At 44.2% G+C, this 25,433-nt stretch overlaps 1 protein-coding gene and 1 pseudogene across 1 annotated transcript in view; one reads left to right on the top strand and one right to left on the bottom strand.

The window, feature by feature from the left end:
- EGF (epidermal growth factor) overlaps nucleotides 1-20,459 on the top strand; it is an 89,120-nt gene extending 68,661 nt beyond the window's left edge. The window contains exons 19-24 of the mRNA XM_036343242.1: nucleotides 2,872-2,994; nucleotides 5,118-5,262; nucleotides 9,636-9,803; nucleotides 13,806-13,920; nucleotides 17,143-17,248; nucleotides 19,407-20,459. Coding sequence (XP_036199135.1) covers nucleotides 2,872-2,994; nucleotides 5,118-5,262; nucleotides 9,636-9,803; nucleotides 13,806-13,920; nucleotides 17,143-17,248; nucleotides 19,407-19,657 — 908 coding nt within the window. The 3' untranslated portion in view covers nucleotides 19,658-20,459. The remainder of the gene's footprint in view (nucleotides 1-2,871; nucleotides 2,995-5,117; nucleotides 5,263-9,635; nucleotides 9,804-13,805; nucleotides 13,921-17,142; nucleotides 17,249-19,406) is intronic.
- On the bottom strand, nucleotides 1,975-2,093 carry LOC118660891 (annotated as a pseudogene).
- Nucleotides 20,460-25,433: the final 4,974 nt, after the last annotated feature.

The following is a 25,433-nucleotide window of genomic DNA, read 5'->3' as shown; positions in this document are numbered from 1 at the left end:
TGCTCACTGAGTCTGCCCCCTGAGTGTGTCCTTTATGGTTCCATGGAGCTTCAAACTGGATGGTTCCACTCTGACCTCTGGGTACACTGGCTCCTGGATCTCTAGGGAAGTGCTAATCTAGCCTCTGCCTTAGGCTATCCAGCAAAAGCCTCCCTGCAGGGCTTGGGCGGGGCAGGTCCCACGGGATAAACAGGGCGGAGCGAGCAGTTATGGCTGCTCTCAGAGGCCCAGCTTCTCAGTGTCTCTGCAATCGCTGCAAGCCCCTCCGACAGAAAGCTGCCCTTGAGTTCCGACCGATGCTAGACAGTTCCGCTTCTCCCGTATGAGTCTGGGTCCCCAGAGACTCACCCGGAACTGGAGCTCAGAGCCTGAGACTCCCTCCCTATTGAAAACGACAACCGCGCCCTCAGCCGCCAGTCCGCTCCGTGTGTGCCTCTGTACCTTAGTATTTTACTTCCGCACTGCGCCTCCTCTGAGTCTCGGTATGCTTTTCTCTTTCCTTCTAGTTGTAGAATTTCCACTCAGCCAGCCTTCGTGTGGTTCTGGATGATGTCCGTTCTGTCTTTTAGTTGTATTTTTGAAGTGGTTGTTCGAGGCAGCAAACTCCGATGTTTACCTATGCCACCATCTTGGGTTTTTTTCAACAGTTGTTATTCTTATTGTAAAGAGTAGCTGTGCTTCTTGGCCAAAAGTCTATCTTTGTCTTTGCTTCTTTCAAAAGCTCTTTCAATCTCAGGGTGATAACTCATAGAAATAGTAACAGGAAGTCAGTTTTTAAAAAGACTCAATTTGAGCCCTAACTGGTTTGGCTCAGTGGATAGAGCAACGGCCTGCAGACTGACGGGTCCCAAGTTCAGTTCTGGTCAAGGGCATGTACCTTGGTTGTGGGCACATCCCCAGTAGAGGCTGTGCAGGAGGCAGCTGATTGATGTTTCTCTCTCATGGATGTTTCTTAACTCTCTATCCTTCTCCCTTCCTCTCTGTAAAAAATCAATACAATATATATATATAAATAAAAAGGCTCAATTTGAGCCCTTCTGGATCGTGATTCTATGGGACAGATATTTAATGGGCCTCTATTAGTACAGCGGCACAGCACTAGGAACTGGAGGGAATACCAAGGTGATAAAGGCAGTCCTTGCTTTCAAGGAGAATGATCTAAGAGAAATACAGCTGTGATGAGTGGTGAAGAAAGGCAAGCATCATAAGAGAAGTGAAAACTGCAGTGGAAGCTCAGAACTGGGAGAAATACCTGATGCAGGTTTGGGGGAAGACTTCATAGAGGAAGGATTATTTTTCAGGCATGAATTTTTACTAGGCAGAAACGTGAAGGGGTAGAAAGTAGCCTCATTGAGCATTGCCTATAGGTTGTATGTGAAAGAAAGCAGAAATCGAGGCTGGTTAAGGTAGTGTCCTTGTCTGCTGTGCAGACTGGGTGGCCTAAACAAGACATTTATTTTCTCACAGTTCTGGAGGCTAGATGTCCCAGATCAAGGTGCCAGCCCATTCGGTTCTTGGTGAGGACTCTCCCTGGCTTACAGAAGCTGCTTTCTTGCAGCGCGCGCACACACACACACACACACACACACACACACACTTCTCTGTGGCTCATGCAGAGAGTGGGGGAGCAAGGGGGGGGGGGAGAGAGACAGCTGATGTCTCTTCCTCTTATAATGACACCAATCCTATTGGATCAGGGCCCCATTCTTACAACCTCATTTAACCTTAATTACTTCCCTTAGGCCCTTTCTCCAAATATAGTCACCATGGGAGTTAGGGATTCAATATGTGAATTTTGGGGGATACAATTCAGTTGATAACCGGTGCATTGGGTTACATTTGTGGAAGATGAGAATCTGAGGGTTAGTCATTGGGGTTTTATTTCTCTAGACCAGCACTGTCAATAGAAATATAATGTCAGTCACATATATAATTTAAAATTTTCTAGTAGCCACATTAGGAAAAGTAAAAATAAACAGGTGAGATTAATTTAAAATATATTTTATTTATTCCAACATACCCAAAATATTAACATTTTAAACTGATAAGAACAGATACTACACTTGACCTTAGCCAAAAGGCTGAGAAGCGATTATATTAACATTTTAATATATAATCAATACAAAAATTATTAAGGTAATTTTACGTTCTTTCTCATTTGGGTATTAAATCTTCAGAATCTGGCGTGTGTTTTACACGCACATGGACTGGCTGTGGTCCGGGTGCCCTGCACTCCCCTACAGTAATGGCTACCATATTGGGCAGCGCAGCTCTAGGCAGCAGGGGCACGGGCAGCACTGGAATCACGTGGTACAGGGATGGGAGATGTGGTTCTGGAAGATTAGCCTGGCACTGGTGCTTGGGGGTGGAGCAGAGAGGGCAGGATGCAGGGGATGTAGTCAGGCTCTTATAGAGAGGAGGGACCTGCGTGATAGGGTGGTAACCGAGAAAGGAGAAGGTGGGTAGCTGGCACAGAAAGTGATGATTTAGTTTATGTTTATGTTAAAAAGGCAGCAATGTTTTCTTTGGTGTGAGCTAACCTTCTAAATGCTTGTCTAGGGATCACTTCCCAATCTGCAGCTTTCCCACTGAGCTACCTGTGTTGGGAAGTTCCCTTTCCCTCCAAGCAGTAGGAAAACGCCGGCCTTATGTAGAAGTTCCCCTGAACCGCTTGCAGCCCAGCGACCCTGCTCATCTCTCTCGTCAACGTTCATGATGAAATATTTTGGATCTAACAACGTGCAGAGCTCTGAGATCGTGCCGCACGATCAAACTCGAAGATACTCTCTTTCTCGAATGTTGGGTTTTCTCATTGTCTGACCTGCTTTTCTCCTCCACACCCCATTATCCCTACTCCCCCTTTCCCGGCAGATATTGACGAGTGTGAACTGGGCGTGCACACCTGTGGGGAAAATTCCACCTGTACAAACACAGAGGGAAACTACACCTGCCTGTGTGCCAGCAGCCTGTCTGAACCCCAGCGGATTTGCCCCGGTAGGTTGGTGGGTTATCTAGATCCAAGGGGAGGAGCTCGATTAGGAAAATTCTGTACCCCAGTGTGTTTGCATTTGAGATTCCAGAAAGCATTTGGTTCCACCAGGCTGTCCAGTTTGTTTTCCCGATTAGGTTGACGCTGGGCTTGAGAATGCGCAATGGTCTGTTTTTTAATTTTGATAGCATCTGGGATAAATCCGTCTTCATTACTCACAGTTCAGTGAAGGAGGCAACACAGGTGGCTCTTTTTAACTGCAGCGAATGCCCCGGTTAGTGGTGTCAGTTTCTCGGGCTGCTGGGGGAACCGCAGGGCTGGGCAGGTTGTGGAGGATGTCTGGACCTTTCGCATTTTGAGTCACTTTCAAGGATTTTAAATTTTTACTTTAAAAAGTTAGTATTTATTGATCTGATAGAATTCCAGCTCCTTTTTTCTCATTTTTTTAAAAAAAACGTTCATAATAGTCAACTCCTGCTTCCTGAACCCTCTCCCCATAATCCAGCCTCTTCTCACCATCACACGCCAGCAGGGGGCTGGCCTCAGAGCTCGGGGGAGTCGGGGGGGAGGCGAGATCAGACTCGTCCCCTTTACTAGTTACCCCGACAGCTGTTTATCCAGCTCCATGCTGCAAGCAGAATGCATCCTAAAAAGGAAAGTCCTGGCTTGCTTGGGTGTCTGTTTTTTCTAACAAACTATTTTCTCAAATAGTTTGCTCTCCTTAAAGGTATGGAAGATTGCTAATAGTTACAGAGTCAGCTACACACCCTCATGTCTTCCTTTTGAAGACCAGTGAACCATTCAGGGAAAGGACTTTACCACGTTGGCATTTCCTATGTGTGGTAGCATTTCTCTTCTCTCAACGGGACTAGTCTTGTCTCTGAGGTTCCCCCCGAAAGTGAAATAGTTTTTAGAAGAAATCATTGCGTGGGAGAAATTTTTTGAGACTCCCAGGACAGCAGGGGTAATGGATGGGTGGGTGGTTTATAAGCCATAAATAGATACTGTGGTTCAGCGAGACCCTCTTAGAGCTAGTCGTCATTTCACATGTGTGTGTTTGTGGATGACAGATGTGCTTTTATAATGAGATCAGTGACTCTTCATTCATTTGGTGTCTTAGGATTGACCATTCTCTTATTTGCCTCCAATATGCTTTATGTCAAAAAATACTGAACCTAAAGAAAGAATGGGCCTCTTCGTGGCGAACAGCAGAAAGTCTTGTTAGGAAAGTGAAACTATTGTTGCTTTGGTAGTTCCACTGTCACTAAAAGGCACTGTTTCACAAATTGTTCACAGAAACTAGCTCCTGACACTGATCCAGGTTTCCCCTGACATTCAAATGCTAGAGTGAAGCAAAGTGAAAGAGCAATTGCTACCATTAATTTTATATAGAAAACGTTTTGAGCATTCCAAGACCAATAATAATAATAATAATAATAATAATAATAATAATAATAGCCCTAACCAGTTTCATTCAGTGGATAGAGCGTCGGCCTGCGGACTGAGGGTTCCCAGGTTCGATTCTGGTCAAGGGCATGTACCTCGGTTTCGGGCACAGCCCCAGTGGGGAGTGTGCAGGAGGCAGCTGATCGATGTTTCTCTCTCATCGATGTTTCTGACTCTCTATTCCTCTCCCTTCTTCTCTGTAAAAAATCAATAAAATATATTTGAAAAAAAAATAATAGTAACAACAACAACCTACCAAATCATCCTACTGCACTTAATTATATCCAGTCACATCCTCAGGAGCTTGTAGGCTTTTCTGATACCTTAGAACACACCTTGCTAACAGGTGCACAGAATAAAGGGAGACGAGTCGCTGATGCTCACAGACAGTTCAAGGCTATGGAGCTTGATGCTGAGGTGCTCAGTGTGGTTCCTGGGGAAGGAGTGTGCCCACTCTCGCTGCAGGGGTGCCTCTGGCTCGCTAAGGGCTCGTGCAAAACACTGAATGCTATTTTTGCTTTTTGTCTTTTCTTCCTCAAAGTGAAAATCCTCTTTGGGTTTCTGTTGGTTAGCGAAAGCGGGCACTGATGGATGTAGGTCTTTCGTAATGGGAAGTGGATACTTGTACCTGAAGGATGCTGCTAGCTTCAGAAAATAAAAGTAGAATCTTTGATTCTTCTAGACTCGACTCCACCCTCTCATCTCAAGGAGGATGGGCGCCATTCTGTGAGAAATGGTTACTCGGAATGCCCCCCGTCCCACGCCGGGTACTGCCTCCACGGCGGCATGTGTATGTACATTGAAGCCGTGGACCGCTACGCATGCAAGTAAGTGCAGCCGCCTTTCTGGTGGCCCAGAGAGGTGCCCCTGCAACCCATAGCTTCCAGCTGACTTACAACATTTGTAGTGAGGAGCATTTTCTATACTTAGGTTTTCCTCAGGGAAACATACATAAACCTGCATCTATACATTGTGTGTGTGTGTTGCATTCTCCCTGCATATCACCCCGTCCACCCCCACAGCTGCCTGTGCTAAATATACATTTAAGGAATTGGGTGATTGTCCCTTTTCCTTAAATAGCTTGATATTACTACCGGGACAGTCTGGGAATTAAACTTCTCGTTTTGGTTGAAAAGCTTAGGTTTGTGAGAGAATGGCTTACAGCGTTGATTTCTTTTCGGCCACATATATGGAGAGCGTCCACGGTGTGTTTTTGAAGTTACACAGTGTCGTATATATTCACACTGGACTTCTTGCCTTCCATTCTCAAAACTGAAATATAGGCATTTTTCTACTTAGTTTCCTAATAGTTGATGTTTGCACTGTTGTTTCATGGCAACTGCTGGATGGAGTCACGATGGCTGCTTGCCTCTCTGTCCCCAGGATGGTTTCGCAGTGGGCAGTGTCACCTGCAGCCCTGTAACCCTGCGGCCCTCCTGCCCACTCACCCAGAACACCTTCCCGTGGGGCCTTTCATAAAGTGACACTCACAATGTCTAGTTCCACCTCAATTTTACTTTTTGTTATTTCCATGTTTTGAAGGCAATATGAGGGAATCCATGGATTCTGAAAAATAAGTAGGCCTCCTAATGCTAGACTTTTGACTCACTGATAATTTTCTCTGTGCCTGAGGAAGGAGTGATAAAATATTCTGATTCTCACGAATAGATGCTATAAGTTTAAAGGCTTTTATTATTTACAATTTTTTTAATTGATTTCAGAGAGGAAGGGAGAGGGAGAGAGAGATAGAAACATCAATGAGAGAGAATTATTGATAGGCTGCTTCCTGCACGCCCCCTACTGGGGATCGAACCCGAAACCCCGGGCATGTGCCCTGACTGGGAATTGAACCATGACCTCCTGGTTCATAGGTCAATGCTCAACCACTGAGCAACACTGGCCAGGCAAGGCTTTTATTATTTATCAGTGGTAATCAGCAGAAACATAGTCTAAATTATTAGAAGGATTAAGTTATATTCATTCTGTGACAAAGTGGATGCCTTGCATTATAAGTCATTTCAGCCTGACAAAAATAATAAGAATGCTCATGAATATTAGCAAAAATGACTCAATTCTAATAAAAATCTGTTTACATATTCATATTTGCATGCTGTAATTTTCTAACCTAAGATAAATCTAGTGTTAGTTATTCTTGATTTTGACAATAAAATCAAGTTGTTTTACTTGTTCGTGGTTTCTTATCATCCCAAATAATGAAATTATGAAAACAAATGTTCTAGTTTATTAGGTCCTTTTTTTTGTTTTTATAAAAGACTTTATGATAATACGAACTGTACGAAAGAGTTAGGCATTGCAATTAATATGTTCATCTGGACGTGGTAGTGCCAATTAATTAAATGGCTTATAAACTCTAACACATTGCTTTTCTTCCTACCATTAAATCTTGATGAAAATATCACATTCCTATGATAATGTTTTAAAATGTGCTGTTACAAAAGGACCAACTGGAGATCAGACTCATATTTGAGGGCCTTTCATCAAAATCAATATTGAAACTATGACAAGAGTTCCCATTAATTTGGATCATAACTTTGTTTTTGAATTCTATATTTAATTAAACTGTGGTTTAATCAAACATTCAACCCTTCCCTCTTCCTGCCTGGTGACATCACCTTGTAGGTTTTAAATTCCATAATAGCACATCTCTTGGGAGCCCTCTAGTCCAACTTTTTTAAAATATATTTTATTGATTTTTTTTTTTACAGAGAGGAAGGGAGAGGGATAGAGAGTTAGAAACATCGATGAGAGAGAAACATCGATGCACTGCCTCCTGCATACCCCCTACCGGGGATGTGCTCTCAACGAAGGTACATGCCCTTGACCGGAATCGAACCTGGGACCCTCAGTCCGCAGGCCAATGCTCTATCCACTGAGCCAAACCGGTTAGGGCTCTAGTCCAACTTTTATTAGATACACTTCATGAGCAGCATCCCACACAGTGCTCCCAACGCTGCGAGCAGGGTTATAAAGGGCGCTCTTTCCTTGCGTGGACGACAGGGACCCCTGGCTGCCCAGGGTGCAGGGATGTGAGGACTGAAGTCTCCATGCCAGGAGCTTCCCCCAAGGATCCCGGGACTGGAGATCCTCAGAAGACTCCAAACTTCCTGAGCTCAGAAACGGTCCTCCCTTATTCTGGTTAGGCTTTGAACCAACCCACACCCTTCCAGGAAGGTCTTCTTCAGACCAAGATCCGCCCACACAACGTGTGAAAAAGCTTGGTTGGCCTTTACTTAGTCTAGAATTTCTTGAAATTATTTGACCATAGAAATGGAAACTTAGTTGGCCAGGGACTCTTTTGTTTGGTTTAAAAGAAGAATTCAATAACCCAAAGAACCAGCCATGTGCAGCCCACGCTGGTGAACTTGTGAAATTCTGACTCACTGCTCTGGGTGCTGTTAGGCTCAGAGAGGCTCGGATACTGCAGCCCGTCATGGCCTCCATACGGTGAAATGTATAATCCTTGGTATATTCCTTGAGACCTTAAAATCTCTGAGAGGCCCTGACTGGTTTGGCTCAGTGGATGGAGCGACGGCCTGTGGACTGAAGGGTCCCAGGTTCGATTCCGGTCAAGGGCATGTACCTTGGTTGCGGGCACATCCCCGGTAGGGGGTGTGCAGGAGGCAGCTGATCGATGTCTCTCTCTCATCGATGTTTCTAACTCTCTATCCCTCTCCCTTCCTCTCTGTAAAAAATCAATACAAATATTTTTTTAAAAAATCTCTGAGAGAACTCGAGGTGTGGCCCATTAATATCCAACAGTTTAAAAGTGTGTGCTAGGCTTTGATAGTTAATGTCTATAACCAAAGATAGCTAGAACGAAAACAGATGCCAGGACAGCCTGGAATCACTTCATAGTCCTGCTGTCTCTTGCCTGGCCAGTTCTAGAGTAGCTTTCAGAGGTGCATGTGGCTTGTATAGTAGGATTAACATAGGCTCTGAAGTCCACCATTTGCATGAAACCTGCCATTCACTAGCTGAGTGACCTGGCCCAAATTACTTAACCCCATTTTGAGCCTCACTTTCCTCATCTGTAAAATGGGAACAGGCCATCAAAAAGAAGCAACAGTGTCCAGCACAGTGTCAAACACATAAGGCGCTTAACAAATGCTAGGTCCTTTCCCTCCCATCTCTGAAAGTGACTCACCAAAGCTCCTGTGACCAACTCCAGGTAGAACTAGGGCAGCATCAGGATATTCTGGGGCTTTGTCTAATGTTTCTTCCATGCGGCCCCTTTCTACCATGGGGTCTGGTATCAGTTCTCTCTGTTTTCATTCCGTGGAGTCCTTTTGGAATAAGGCGGCTGCATGAATAGATAGATAGCGGGCCCAGGCTCAAGGGAGGACATTCCTACCAAGTGAGCATCACAAAATATTTTTTAAGTTTATTTTTTAAGTTTACGCCCCCCGTGAAGAATAAAACAAAGCAAAACAAAAAATAGAACTGCCATTCTTCGCACGATCGCACAGTTTGTGGAAGCTCAATCCCAGTAGATGGCAGCATTGTTTCACGTACTTCCCTCCGGAGGTTCAGCGAGCCAGTCTCCGGTGGTTAATGCCAGTAAGCTTCACTGGCGAACTGGCAGGGAAGGGTTGAATGTTTGATTCAACCCCTCCATTTAGTTTCTCCCCTTTGAAGACAGTAGGCAAACGCCCCTGAGAGCTCTCCTTCTGGGCCTGTGGGGATGGAAAAGGAAAATGTTTCCTCCACAGACCACAGACGGGGCGGTGCTTGCTGGCTCACGTTCTTGTATGGCCTGGGCTCCAACGAAGGCCTCTGCTTTCCCATGCCACCGCCTCCGAATGTAGATGGCATTTCGATCTGGCCAAACATTTGCTCGAAAACTCGCTTGGCTCTTAGGGCAAAGTTGCTTTGTGTTGGTCTTAAAGGCAGCGCCTCAGGATTTCCGCCTAAGAGTAACTGATCTTTAATCAATGCCCTGCGATGCCTGGGAGAGGCCGTGTGCGAAATCCCCCATCGATCCCAGGGCAAAGGGACGAAGGGGAAGTCCACGCAGCATGGACGTGTGGAGCGGAGGCTGACCCCCCGTGGATTTCCCATGTGCGTCCGAAAAGCTGAGCCTGGAAATGCAGAGGCAGCTGGATATCGGGCCTGAAGAAGAAGCGTTTCTGCCCGGGGCTCCGGCTGACCGCTCTGTGTGTGTGTGTGTGTGTTGTCACAGCTGTGTCGTGGGCTACGTCGGGGAGCGCTGTCAGCACCGGGACCTGAAATGGTGGGAGCTGCGCCACGCGGGCCGCGGGCGGCAGCGGAGCATCACGGTGGTGGCCGTCTGCGTGGTGGTGCTGGTCCTGCTGCTGCTGCTGGGGCTGTGGGGCGCCCACTACTACAGGTGAGGCCTTCTGTTCACCCTCACTTTCAGCCCCCCAGCCCCTCCCAGGGGAACACCTGCCTCCCTGAGAGGGGCGTCTGCACCCCTCTGCACTTCCAAAGGTAGTCACAGTGAAGGACAGTGACACGGGGTGCAGGATCCCAGCTCCGAGACGGCAGCCGTTCCCCTTTTCCTGCCTCCACTCCAGTCCTTGTTCACACGCCCAGGTAGTGCATGGGGCTGCTACTAATGTTTAATGAGGCAGTTTTGTATCCACTATTTTTTCCCCCTGGTACCTGCTTTCCTCTCCGCCTGCATAGCTGTACTCTCATGCCTGTCTTCCCTTAAGTTGATGTCCTACAAAGCACTCACTTTTGCTCCAGCAAATCAGTATCTTCCCCAAGTTGGAAGGAAGATGTTGGTCCTTGGATGTTGTGTTTCCAATCATGTCAAGTTAAAAACTGTGAAACAATATTTGTACATTTTATTTTTAAAAATTGACACTACATTGGGATGAAGGTGTAGGCATCACACTGCTGATGTTCCATTTTCTTAAAAAGTAGGACGTCATCCTCCATGACCCTCAACATTGAGAAACGTTTTATGTTCTGTTATAGTTTGTGCTGCACCAGGTCACTGAGTTGTAACACTTTGGGGCTGAAGGGAACTTTATTGAGTCATCGAATTCGATCACATCATTTTATGGCCCAAAAACCTAACACCCACTTAACTAATAGGTCCCAGTTTCTGGGAACATATGGAATACCTACCACCATCTGCCAATAAAACTCCAACCACACTCACTGGTACTACAACCCCTCGGATATCAACTGTCTTGTATTATGGAGCACTCAACATATTCAAGAGATGCTTGTCTGAGATCCTGCTATATCCCAGTGTAGAGGTTAAGGACATGGGCTCTAGAATCATACTGCACGGGTTCAATTCCTAGTTCATGTTTAATTAACATTGGGAGCCGGTGTGGCTCCGTTGGTTGGGCATCGTCCCATGCACCGAAGGGCTGCCAGTTCGATTCTTTGTTGGGCCATGTGCCTGGGTTGTGGAGGCAGCCAATTGATGTTTCACTCTCACATCAATGTTTGTCTCTCTTTCTCTCCCTCTCCTTTACTCTCTCTCTAAAAATCAATTTCAAAAAATCTTTACATGACACCAGGCATGTTATCTAATCTTTATATTCATTAATTTCCTTTGCTATACATGGGAACAAGAATAGTACATGAGAGTTACTGTGGGATTGAGTTAATGTAAGTAAAGCATTTAGTGTAGGTCTGGCATTTAGGGCCTATCTGTTGTTATTATTACATTTTTCCATGAACTGTAATCTTCCCCCAGAGGGTCACATGTTCCAAACCCTTTTCTATTGCAAGACACAAGATTCTCAGGCACGACTTAAATTTTTAACCAGTGGTCCATCAGTAACCACTGTATTCCGGTATTCAAACATGATTCCAGATGTCTGTGGGAAGAATATTGAATAAGCAGTGCTTCGTCCCATTGGACAGAATACCAGAAGAAAAATAGATGCTTGGCAAATAATAGTGTAGACAAAATTGGGAGCAAGAAACTTAAGGTTATGTGAGCCGTGATTATCAAATAATTTTTCTTATTCTATGCGCTATGGCATAGTAATATGTTTTATGTCCCACTGATGTGCTTCAGAGCTCTGGATTGAAAGCCAGGGGCAGATTGCTGGCTTTTCTTACTTAGGATTCAAAGACGAGCTCAGCTGAAAGATGACTGGAGACTTTTAGAATGTCTTTGGCCTCTGACCCCTGTGTACCTAAAATCAAAAAACTGATAAGGACTACTCCTTCAAAAAGAAAACTTATCAGAAGTCTTTTTTTTTTTCTTTCCTTATTGCTGAAATGCATCCGGAGTTGTGAAGTTTTTTCCTGAACAAAGATATGGTTACTTACAGAGCAGTTCTGGCCAGTGGAACTGCTTACCCCAGCACAAATTTTCAGCTATGTTCTTGACTGCATTTGTATAGTAGCTGTATTGATTCTGAGAAGATCAAATTAGAACTGCCAGTCTAAATATTGCCATGTCATTAAAATATGCCAATAAATACAGCTCTGGCTTTGAGTTATTTATTTATTTATTGAGAGAGAGAGAGAGAGAGAGAGAGAGAGAGAGAGAGAGAGATTTGTTGTTCCACTTATTTATGCATTCAGCGGTTGATTCTTGTATGTGCCCTGACCAGGGATCAAACCCATAACCTTGGTGTATTGGGATGATGCTCTAACTAACTGAACCAACCGAGCTACCCAGCCAGGGCTCTAACTTTGAGGTTTTACAATAGACACACTAAGTGCCTTTCTTTAAAGAGTCAGTTATTCCTTACTTTGTACCAGTCCTTGCCTGTCTTGTCTAGATTGTTTGATACTATTGGTCTTGTATATCTCTCAAAAGATGGTTTGTGAAACTAACTAATTTCTGAAGTATTGGATTATTACTTTATAACAACAGGAAGTATTCTGTGATAAACTGTAGCTCTGTCACGTTGGAATTGATTACATTAGCCACTTGCTTCATGCCTTTGCTTAATGCCTTTGATTAAAAATAATAAGCCCACACCCTTTCCTGGATGGAAGCCTCGGTTACAGCGAATTCGCAGCTCCTGAGACGGGGCTTTCACAGCAGCGCCTACCTTCCTGCTGCCCTTGCTCAGACGCCCAGGCAGACCTATCGGACACAGGGTGCCCTACTACCCGGAATTAGGCTGCGGCAGGCCCAAGACGGCGTGCTGCTTTGGACTCCCGGGGCTGGCTGGTGGTCTGCACCACTGAATTTCCTCGCCCGCATCCTCACCCCCCACCCCCGCCTTCACTCTATGGCTGCTCCGTATATCGTACACCCCTCTCTCCCCCTTGGGAGGCACTGCTTTGAGGACAGGGATCTCACCTTAGTTCTAGATCTCCCTTCCTTCCCCTCCCTCCAGAGCATGGCACCATGCATTATAGAGACTTCCTTTCCCCCTAGTGCATGACACCATGCATTGTACAGACTCCCTTTCCCCCTAGAGCAGCGGTTCTCAACCTGTGGGTCGTGACCCCTTTGGCGGTCGAACGACCCTTTCACAGGGGTCGCCTAAGACCATCCTGCATATCAGATATTTACATTACGATTCATAACAGCAGCAACATTACAGTTATGAAGTAGCAACGAAAACAATTTTATGGTTGGGTCACAACATGAGGAACTGTATTTAAAGGGCCAGAAGGTTGAGAACCACTGCACTAGAGCATGACACCATGCACTGTATAGACTCAGCGCTAAATTTTTTTCAGCCAAATACATATTTATAAAACTGAATTTGGAGGTAGGAGGCCTGGTCTAGTTCCTGGCTTGGCAACTATGATACGATGTGCTCTTGGGCCTCCACTCCCCGTGTTCTTGCCTGTAATGCCTGTGAGCAGGAGGCCGCAGTGAGCCAGTGGAAGGAGCCAGTCGTCGTGTGACTGTGAGCAGCCCCTGGGCTGCCCTAGTTAGCGGGGTGCCTTGGGTGGTCACGCTGTCTTCCGGCCCCACTGGCTTCACTTATGAAATGGAGCTGATATAGTGTGTCACGCGATTGCTGTGAAACTATTTCCATAGATTGCCCTCCTCCCCACCAAGGTGTAGATCCGTTAAGGTAGAGATGTTTTGTTGTTGTTTTGGGGGGTTGCTATATCTCCAGTCCTAGGACGGTGCCTAGGATGTACTTAGTATTCAATAAATTCATGGCTCCCTCCCCATTTCCATTTTACGCCTCCCCCCACACCCCACCCCCACCCCCATCTCACAGCACCTTGGAAAAAGTGAAACATCATCTGGAAAGTTCTGCAGAAAGTAAGGGCTTAAAAACCCCAAGTTGTCTTTCTAGTTTTTTAATGTTTCATCTCCCCCATGCATTTTAAGTACCTAAATTGCAGTAGTAAACGTAGTCGTCCCTGACCGTCCCTGAGTGGGCTACTATTTTGTGTTGTGTTGAGATGGTCTCACATTTTGGTTTGATTGCAGGACTCAGAAGCTGCTATCGAAAAATCCAAAAAACCCTTACGAAGACTCGAACAGAGATGTGAGCGCCAGGCCTGCAGATGGAGAGGCTGGGATGTCCTCTGGCCCCCAACCTTGGGTAACGTGACCAAAGTGCATAAAGCAAGAAATTGGCTTTATACTAATCCCAGCTCAGTCTTTCTAATTCTTCTGAGTTCAGAGAGACTGGAAGCTGATCTAGCTTCCAGCGGGTGTTAATGTGATAGCCAACACCACAATAACTGGGCGGGGGGGGGGGGGGGGGGGGGGGCGGTCCTGGTTGGGCTGGGGGGACTCTGCCCTAAAGTAAAGTAATCCAACAGGCTACAGTAGTGCCATACTTTAATTGCACAAGAAACTTACGGAACCTTTCTTTCGATCATGCAGTTTTTTCCTATAACCTGGATTTTGATGTGTGTATGAAAAGTCTTCCCCAATTGTAGGTGATCCTCTTCAGATGGATGTCTTAAAAACCCAAGGGTATTCTCCTAATTGTCTGCCTATTTCTTTCCTCACAAACATTTTAAAACCCTGAACTGCAGCAGCAAAATAGTTGCCAGGCTTAGCAAATAAAAAACATGGTCCACCTAGTTCCATTCATACTAATACTGAAAGTTCAAATTTAAATTCAAATTTAACTAGGTGTCCTATTTTTTATCTGGGAACCCTATGGATTCAAGTTCAAAATGCTTCCCGGATGACCCACTTCAGTAATTGATCTTCGAACACTAGAGGGCAGCCTTGAGACAGGCTAAACGTTTGAAACTTGGTATTTTTGTTCCCAGAAACCTCAGAGATGACTTGACTGGTTCACTGTGTGCTGTTGGTATTATCGGTGGGATAGATTGTGGAAGAGGCTGGAATATATGGCAGGTCCATGGGGGATTGAAACCTGTGGGCAAACAGGGAAACGTTAATTAGGAGAGCTTATGAGAGGCAAAGGCACATTTTGGAGCCCTTCCCATATCACTTTGCCTGTTTCCCTGCCTCCACCTCATGTGCATTCCCGGAGGATAGCTTTCCTGCAGTTACGCTTTTCACCGCTAAGTGGTCATCTGCCCAGCCTATACTATCATCCAGGCTTAGCAAATAAAAAATACTGATTTTGTGGTTGAACCGGAGTTTAGAAATACAATTAGAAATGTGAGTTCTAGCCTGACTGACCCTCACAGCAAATGGAGGTCTAACTTTCAGCAGGTCACATATCCCTGCCTCCTCTTCAAGACACCAAGGGGTTTGGGTTCAATGAGCTCTAAGATTCCTGTCTCTAGAAATTCCGTAAGTGTGTGATTCTGGGTGCACTTTGCTATAGAATGTCCTCAGTTCTTCGAGGCCTTGTGACTTCTAAGTCCACAGGTTGCGCTTGTCAGTCTATATGGTATTTCGTTCAGGTGTTGAGTAGCAAGTTTAATTCACCTGACTTAACTCAGGGAGAGAAGGAGACACAATCGGTGTGTATCTTTTTAAGAAATCAAAAACACTTGCCGTTGCCATGAGCAGCTTGTTGGTTGGTGGACGGGGGTGTGGGGGGTCGGGGACGGGGGCTCCCAAACTCAGTCGCCCTCACCAGATGTCAGTGAGAGCGGGACAGAGCTGAGCACACAAACGAGGAGGAGCAGCTGCAGAAACAAATCTGGTTCTGTCAGCTGCCATCCATGTCTCAGCCCAGGATTCAGAGACCTATGTTCTGCTCACAGAGAGACATGTGGTTGGAAATTTTGCAGTGCAGAAGGCTGAGTTTTGACTGGAGCTAGAAATAATGGGCATACCCCCATAACAATGGGTCACAGATTGATTTTGCAAAATGTTGCTTCAGGGAGTCCATTCATGACAAGGAGAGGGATTAGTGTTGTGGGAAATCTATACTAATAAAAGGGTAATATGCTATTAGACCGGATCGACCGGACATCTTCCAGATGTCTGACTTCCTTCCGGAAAAGCCAAGGTGGCGGGGGCCGAGGCAGAGGCGGTTAGGGGCGAGATCAGGCTGGCAGGGGAGCAAGAAGTTAGGGGCGAGATCAGGCTGGCAGGGGAGCAAGAAGTTAGGGGCAAGATCAGGCTGGCAGGGGAGCAAGAAGTTAGGGGCGAGATCAGGCTGGCAGGGGAGCAAGAAGTTAGGGGCGAGATCAGGCTGGCAGGGGAGCAAGAAGTTAGGGGCGAGATCAGGCTGGCAGGGGAGGACAGTTGGGGGCGATCAGGCCAGCAGGCGAGCAGTTAGGAGCCAGCGGTCCTGGATTGTGAGAGGGATGTCCGACCGCCGGTTTAGGGCTGATCCCAGTGGGGTCCCAGATTGGAGAGGGTGCAAGCCAGGCCTCTAGTAAGAGAATAGAAACACGTGTTCAGGGGATACACTCTTCCATGATCAACATTTCTCTCTCGAATCAACTCCACTCATCATTCCTTTCTATACTTTTCTCAAAACCTGAGCAAGGTTTTTCCATTCCCTTTTCCTCCTTGTAGTTCCGAGTTATGGGCTTCTTCTTGTGTAGGGCTCATTTCTGAACCAATGGAGCTTGATTAGCCAAAACCTTGGGCAGTCCCTCCTTTGAATCACTGATCCGTAAGGAAGGACTTTGCCAAACTGCATCCTTTATTCTGGGGCCTGAAGTCATTTCTTTTCTTTCCTTTTATCATTCATCTATTTTAATATTCAATGTTTGAGGTGTGAATGTGAGCCAGTGATCTCTGATCAGCCCCCATTGCAAGTGCCACACCAATTGTGGATAATACAAATAATAACAGAAATAATCATTTTGTTGCCCAAAAAGAAATGTTACTCTCTGTGCCTGCCTTTTAGAATTCTGGTTCCCACACTGTTCAACCATGGAAAAGCATTTGGTGGATTCCTGCAAATAGTATTTGCACTATTAGTTATTACTACCCATGCATGACTCCAATTACTCAGAACTTGGTAGCATAGTTAAATGAATTTTATTATGCACACACACGTTTGAAAAGTTGGAGCACATCTTATAGGAGATATTATTTTTTCTGGCCTATTGGCAATGCTTAGAACACTTATGGATTCTTGGGTTGATTAAAGTAAAGCATGACCCAAAACTTGGGACTCTGGAATTAGGATAGATCGTTCAGTAAAGATATTGATAGGGCCTGGTTGCTTTAATAGAGAGTAACATCAAGTTTCAAATTGAACTAAACTTCTCATTCATTAGCCAGAGAAATAAATTTGACAGGACCTTTCCTTCAGCTTTCAACTTCCATAGTATGAACATGAGAAGCCGTAGCCTCTGATTTCATGTACACTGAGATATTTATGAATTATAACGATGTTCTCTCTCTCCCTCCCTTTTATTCTCTGCAGTTTGTGGTTCTAAAGGAACACCAGAATCTCGGGGATGGGAATCGACCTGTGGCCCCCCAGGACGGCCAGGCAGCAGATGTTGGCCAGTTTACCTCCCTGGAGTCTGGTGAATGGTTACCTTTACCTTCCTCCTGAATGTTTTTCTGAATGTGAAAAGTGTCATTTAAGCCCAGAAGCAAGAGTTAAATTGGATAAGCTATGTGAGCCGCTGGCTATATTGGAATGCCCCCGAGCTTCAGAGAAAGATATTTGGACTGGATTCCTGCCTTAGATGTGAGGTTACATGGTCTCAAATCCCTGGTCACATAGCAGTCTGCTAGGTCACGTTGGCGAGCGCACGATGAGTTGACTCATTTTGAGTTAGGTTGGGTTTTGTGGTCATTCTTGGGGTTTGGGTGTATATTGGTAGTTGTCGGCATAGTTCCAGGGACATTGTCAATGGATCTAAGAAAATGCGTTCCGTGGGAAAGGTTCCTGTACAGTTAGGTTGATGACGGGGTTCTCCCAGGGAACGGGGAGTATTCAAGTCTTATCAGGGCTAGCCTTCAGCTGCAAGCCTGGACATCTAGGAAGTCCATCCAAGCCACTGGGAGAGGGGCCACAAAATCAATCCAGGCCCTCAGACTGCTCTGGAACTCAACCCGCTTCAGGTAAAAATGGAGTTAGATACGCGTTGACATAATGCCTTTGACAAGAGTTGTATTTTGATCAACTTCTGGGGTTTCAGTCTCAGATATCAAAGTTCTGTTTCATAACTCAGAGAACAAGGCTGAATATACTTTGTATCATAAGCTTTGAGAAAGGTTCAGAGAAACTTTGAGCCGACAAAAACAGTTCCTCTGCTAGCGTTTCAGCTGCACTTACATTTTCTGATATTTGCCCTTCACAAATATGCTTATTACCATACTCTCCTCCTCAGATTTCCTTGTAGAGAGAACATAGGCTTCTTATTTTTTAAAACTTACTCTAAACTTACCTCTCGTACATATGTTGCCATGGAACCCAATTCAGTTGAACTTTACTTCATAATATCCAGAGGAACACCCTGGATATTAAGGTACACTTAGGAATTGACAATTAAAATTATGGTAAATATTATCGTGCTGTATGTACTGTTCCCAGTGTTGTTGCCTGGATAATGAAAACATTCACCATTTTCAAAAGTTGCTTTGATTTTGTTGTTATTCGTAGCATTATTAGAAAGTAATGGAATATCTTAGAGTTACATTCTACTTTTTCTTGAAGAGCTAAAAATACATAATTCTTTGTTACAAAGGTAATCCACTCTAGAGGCACATATATTATGATAAGTTAACCAATAGCACAACGATTTGACCATAATATGGTTAAATTCAGGAAAGAGCTAAGGACTCGGCTGAGTACTCAAGAATAGGTAAGAATATTTCTCTTTTGGGTCACTCGATTGCAGTGATGGCGAACCTAAGACACGCATGTCAGAGGTGACAGGCGAACTCATTTTTTTGGTTGATTTTTCTTTGTTAAATGGCATTTAAATATATAAAACAAATATCAAAAATATAAATCTACCCTTTGTAATACTTTTTTTTAAGCAATAAAAAAAAGAAAAGCAATTTAAAATTAAAAAAATATATCTTTGTTTTACTATGGTTGCAAATATCAAAAAATTTCTATATGTGACATGGCACCAGAGTTAAGTTAGGGTTTTTCAAAATGCTGACACACATCACTGCTCTATTGCAAACAGCTTGAGTCATTCTCTACATGCCACTCACACAACCGTCTCCTAATATCATGTCCAGCTGTCTCATAAATCAAGATTGGGTCTTTGCTAATCCCTCCTCTGCTCCTGGAAAACCTATTAAAAACACAGGCTGTGCCAGTGGTGGACCCACAGAACCATAGTCATTGACCTCAGCCAACATCAGCGGGTGCAGGCCCAGCGGGAAGCACCACGAGAGGGTCAGAGCACCATGCGAGGGGATAGGAATGCAAGTGCATTCACAGCCTGAGCTCCGGCCTCAAGTCACTTATGGTCCAGACGGGGAGAGAGGAAATACACAGGGAAAGTGAAAGAGCAATGTCGGGTAGCATAGTCCTTTGAATCATCTCAACCAACCAAAAGTATTTTCATTTTTAAAGCATTGGGTCTTCAATGGTTCAGGAATGGGCTCATTTTGTGCCACATTTCAGGTCTATTCTCCAGCCAGTGCTATTAAGATATCTCTTGCTGGAGATTGTGCATGATGTGAATTCTAAAATTTCTTTCTTTTTTTATTGTATAGGGTCAGTGCAACCGATATTGTGGAGGAAGGAGCCCCAGATGTGTGTGGGCACAGGGTACGGCGGCTGCGTTCCACCACCCAGTGATAATGGCTCTGGCCCCCAGAGGATGGAGGGTAGCTTTCCTCTCCCCTCCTCTGGGGCACAGCCCAAGGCTGTGGGGGTGGAGAAGCCCCATTCTCTCTGGTCGGCTAACCCATCCTGGCAACAAAGGGCCCCGGACCCACCACAGCAAGTGGAGCTGACTCAGTGAAAACTGGAAGTTGAAGAAGAACACACTGTATGTGTGGACAGTAATACTTTGTTTCAAAAAGTAGGGGGAAAGAAAATACACATCTGACTCCTCAATCTCTACAACTAATCACCTGCTCTGCATCCTGGAAGCAAATATGAATTGTCTTTTTGCTTCTTCCTTCAAGTAGTCCTGCTCCGGATTTTCACATCAGAATAACTGGGAGAACCACTAGATAACTCATTAGAAACCAAATGGGGACAGTGTTGCTTTATAAATTGTGTGGTCTTCAATAATCAATACAGATACATTCTTTTTCCCCTGCAGCCCCAGCAGAAATCTGGGGTTGAAGCAGGCAATCACACAGGTTTGGCCAGTTATAATGTAATTGGACAGAACATTTAGCGCAATATCATGAAATGGTTAGAATATTAAAATTACTGTTATGATACATTGCAGGCATTTAATTTATCACTATTTAACTTACCCATGCTGGTAATTTTGAGAACGAATTATGATAAATTAATGAAATATGCACTCATTTAGAATCTGATTTCCTCAGAATTAGATGACTTATTTTTCTATCTAAAAATCTTTAAATGAAAATGTTACCCAACTGACCTCAGTGTTTCTTAGGCATTGCTCTCCTCTCCCCCTCAGAAGTTTTTTCTAATGAAAATGATAAATTTGCCCTGTATGTGTTTGCACATAATTTTACTTATTTTCAAATGTGATATTGTAAGCAAATTGCCAGATTTATTTTCATTATGAACAGCAATTGATTTCTTCTAATTATTTAAATAAAATCACTGTAAAACATAAACACTGTATTGTATACCTGGTTAAATAAGTTACAGTCTGTGGGCATGTTAGAGTTGAATCAAAGTGATTCGCTAAGCTTGCTATTGTTACTCCTTTAGAAAAACTAAAATTTCTTTAACTTTATAAAGTAAATTTTCACAAGGTGTTCTAAATAAGTACCATTCTTGCAGTCCAGGCATCGTTAGTACAATTGACACAACCTAACACAGGAACTGGATGTTGTTCAGGGCTTTGGATTGTTTAGTTCCTACATTAACTAGTCTTTGTTCTTCTTTGTTTCTTTCTTTGTTTCTTTTTTTTTCTTCAATTCCTTGGACTTTGGTTGTACAAGAAGTCAGCATAAAAATGAATTTATGTACATCTTTTCAAGTGGATAGCCCTTAGAAACTTTGCTAAAGATTGGTGGTGGGAGGATAACTTATGTTAGCTACATATTCAGTATGACCCTTTCCCCACTTAATTTAGATTTTTCTCTATTCAGTTTTGCTTTAGTTGGTAGTTTGGATGAGAAAACCTGTCTTATTTCTGAGTGAACTGACCTCAGAAGAACAATAGTCATAATTTCCCCAGTTATGGGAAAATTATATTCCTAAGTGTGAATATTTTTTCTTTCAAAAATGAGCATTTTTGGAGCTTTAAGGGTTTAGATTACTTTTTTTAAAAATTTTAGCACCTCATTCTTTTGGGATTTCAAAGATAACTAAAGAGATGATATATGACCACAATCGCTCATAACATAGTGTTATATTTGAACCAGAAAATCCCTGTTTCTTTTGAGCTTTTCAATGAATGTGATACTTCATGAACTGGGATCCTGGCAAATCCTTGACCAGGTTCGAACCCCAGCTCCATCCCGGATCAGAGTAAACAAACGGCTTTCTATTCTTTAGTCAACAAATCACCATGGAATTGTAGCTTCCTTCTTGTGTTTAAAGAAATATCCTCCTTTTAACATTTAGTTTTGGAAAGAACATTTTCATCTAAGATATTTGATTTGCATTGTTTCCAGACTGAATAGCCTTAGATCCTGTCACTCATAATCTCATGGTGCATAATGCCTGATAGTGATTCTATTTGACTAAATGTCACCCACCACACTTACAATGAGCATTTTGCCCACCTTTCCACCACCTCATGAAGGCTTAGTACACCTCATTCAGTTGATACCTTATGGTTTTAGTTCCTCCTATTAGCCTTGATTTCCACTGATATCCTTTTCCTATGAATAAAGGATTATTGTGTGATAATTGAAAATATGTTAAAAGCACTAAATAATTTCTTCAAAAAACACCCTGAACCCAAATCAAACAAAGAAAATGGGAGAAAGGGAAAATATCTGGTCAACTTAAGTGTGTGTGACGGTTAAGATTGCATTTTTGTTTTGTTTTACTTTTTCTTTCTTCTTTATTGAAATCCTCAGGTGAGAAAGGCTTCTTGGCGTTGTTTTCATCCTGTGCTCCTTAGGTCCGGGCTCGCACGAAGCAGAGCACTTTTCTGTTTGGAAGCTGGCAAGGGTTTCTGCCGCTAGTGGTCATAGGCTAGGAACAACACAGCTCAGTAGGGAAATCTGATAATGATTAACATAAGATTGAATATGCACCACATGTCTGAAACAGACTTGAGAAAGCATAGAAATTTCTAAATAGGAAAATTTCCTAGTTGGTGGTCATTCTCCCCCCCCCCCCCCCCCCACACACACACACTAAATACTTGGCCCTTCTGATGTGGTCCAATTCTCATCTCTGGTAGACCAGAAGCAAAGTTCAGATGTGTCCCACTCAACAAGGAAGCCTTCAGCAAGCTTTCTAAATTAAGAACTGTAAATCCCAGGTTAATACCTAAATTATTTGGATTCTTTTTATTTATTTATATCATTCATCTGCCAAAATAATGGAACTATAGTAAAATTGTTATTATTCTAAATCTTTAGGAAATCATTTTGGACAGTGAGTCAAGTGGTTGCATCGTGGTTTCTTTAGCTCTAAAATGATGCATCATTTCAGAGCTAAAGTGGTTGCACTGTGGCTTGGTTGGTTGGAGCATTGTCCCTGTACACAGAAAGTTTGCAGGTTTGATTCCTGGTCAGGGCACATATCTGGGTTGTGGTTTGATTCTAGGTCAGGGTACGTACTGGAGGCAACTGATCAATGCCTCTCTCTCTCTCTCTCTCTCTCTCTCTCTCTCTCTCTCTCTGTTTTTCTTTCTCTTCCTCCCTCTCTAAAATTAACCTTATATATTAAAAGCCTAATATGCTAAGTATCCAGTCATCTGGTCATCCATTCAGCCAATCAAAGCGTAATATGCTAATGATATACTAACACCGCTCAACTGCTTGCTATGATGTGCACTGACCATCAGGGGTCAGACTCTCCAACTGGTAGGTTAGCTTGCTGATGGGGTCCAGCCGATCAGGACTGAGTGAGATGGGCTGGACATGCCCTGGAGTCCTCCTGCAGTCCCTTCCCATCTAGCCAACCTCTCACGTCCCTCCCAGCCCCAATGGTGCACCAGTGGGGTCCCTTGGCTTGGCCTGAGCCCTCTGACAATCCAGGACCCCTCGGGGGATGTTGGAGAGCTGATTTCGGCCGGATCCCACAGGCCAGGCCAAGAAACCCCACTGGTGCATGAATTCATGCACAGGGCCTCTAGTATATATATAATGAGGTATCCTTTGTGTGAAGCAGGCACCAATACAAAACTAAGGTGTTATTTCTACCACTGAGGTATGAGACACTCAAGGCCAACTTCTTTAAATTCCAAATATTATTTTATCAATTTAAGACCACCCTCTTTCTCTACCATTGCATAAAACATGTTGAGCATCCTATATAATAAAAAGCTAATATGTAAATGGTCAATCACGACCTCACGCCATCATGCCCTAACGGCTCAGACACTCAACACTGGGGAGAGAGGTGTGGGGACCAGCAAGGCACAAATGAGCTTGCGAGAGAGGAATGGGGACCAGCCAGGTTGCAGCCTGGGAGAGGGACAAGCCACCTGCCCCACGGTCCCGGGTGCCAGTAGCTGCACCTGCACCTGCAACCCAGGAGAGGGACAAGCCGCACTCCCCATGGTCTCAGGCGCCAGCGGCTGGGGCTGTGGCCTGGCAGAGGGACAAGCCATCTGCCCACAGTCCCCTGCGGCTGTGGCCAGCCCGGGTGAAGCTGTCCCGGTTCCTGGGTGCCTGTGGCCAGCCAGAGGGAGGGAATCCTAGGTCCTGGGTGCGGGGCGAGGCAGAGGTGGTTAGGGGCGAACAGACCAGCAGGGGAGCAGTTAGGGGTGATCAGGCAGGCAGGCAGAGGTGGTTAGGGATGACCAGACAGGAAGAGGTGGTTAGGGGCGATCAGGCAGGCAGGCAGAGGGGGTAGGGGTGGTCAGGCAGGCAGGCAGGCAGGTGAGCGGTTAGGAGCCAGCAGTCCCGGTTTGCAAGAGGCAGTCAGACATCCCCTGAGGGGTCTCAGATTGGAGAGGGTGCAGGCTAGACTGAGGGACCACCCCCTGCCACCCCCAGCATGAATTTTGTGCACCAGGCCTCTAGTAATTACATATTTTCTTTTTTTTTTTTTTTAAATATATTTTATTGATTTTTTACAGAGAGGAAGGGAGAGAAATAGAGAGTTAGAAACATTGATGGGAGAGAAACATCGATCAGCCGCCTCCTGCACATCTCCCACTGGGGATGTGCCCGCAACCCAGGTACATGCCCTTGACCGGAATAGAACCTGGGACCCCTCAGTCCGCAGGCCGACGCTCTATCCACTGAGCCAAACCGGTTTCGGCTACATATTTTCTTGATAACTTAAGAACTTCAATACACATCAACCATAATAGCATGTTATCATTTTGTGATGATCAGAACTCCTTCAGTTGATATTAAAAGTCCTTACGCCTTGAATCTGAACACTTTAACCTATTATTTTCATTACTTTTCTGGTGGACAGTCAAACTGTCAGCTCTCATCCCTCTGTCAATTACCTTTCATAGAAGTTTGTCTTTGCCTTCCTTGTTGCTTCTGTTTTGTAAACTTAGTGTTTAGATAACCAAGCATATTAGCATTGTAAGTAAAATGAAAGTAAATGTATATTGAAGGAGAGCTTAAAAACATTTCCTGAGTAAACTACATAGGTTTTAGGCCTTAAACTTTTGGCATGTAACCTCTTTATTTTTTATTTTTTCCTCATTGCTCTTAGCTCTATTCTGGAGGGATTCTAGCATAAGGTAGTGGTTATAAGAAGATGGTCTTTGAAGTCAACAGAACTAGATTTGAATCCCATTGCATCACTTACTAGTTTTGTAACTTTGTTCAAACTAATTAATCTCTCTAAGCGTCAGTTTCCTCAGCTGTAAAATGGGTAGAATAACACTAATGTTGTCATAGGATAGTTGTGATTTTTCAATGAAATGATGCACACAGAGTACTTAGCATAATGCTTCTCATAAAATCAAATGGTATTATTGTTATTACTTCACTCCATCTAGTGATCACTGTTTTACTAGTATTAGCTCTTAGTGGTTCTCAATCTTCTGGCCCTTTAAATACAGTTCCTCATGTTGTGACCCAACCATAAAATTTTTTCGTTGCTACTTCATAACTGTCATGTTGCTACTGTTATGAATCGTAATGTAAATATCTGATATGCAGGATGGTCTTAGGCGACCCCTGTGAAAGGGTCGTTTGAGCGCCGAAGGGGTTGCGACCCACAGGTTGAGAACCGCTCGCTTACACTATGATGAGTGTTTTGTACTGCATCTAATCCAGGCAAGCGGCACATGAAGATGGGCAAAGAGTAGAGCCCCAAACCCATGGATCAGAATTTTAAAAGACAACACTATGCATAAATATCAAGAAAGATTAAATATTTAATTTGATTTTTTATATTAAAATGACAATAATAGACATCTACTTGGGACATGTGGATATGAAAATTAATGAGAACATTAATTAATGTCTATATTAGTATTACACAACACT

Source organism: Myotis myotis, unplaced genomic scaffold, assembly GCF_014108235.1.
Source record: "Myotis myotis isolate mMyoMyo1 unplaced genomic scaffold, mMyoMyo1.p scaffold_m19_p_1, whole genome shotgun sequence".
Lineage (NCBI taxonomy): Eukaryota > Metazoa > Chordata > Mammalia > Chiroptera > Vespertilionidae > Myotis > Myotis myotis.
Note: the sequence above shows the minus strand (reverse complement) of the source record. Positions and strands in the feature narration are given on the sequence as shown.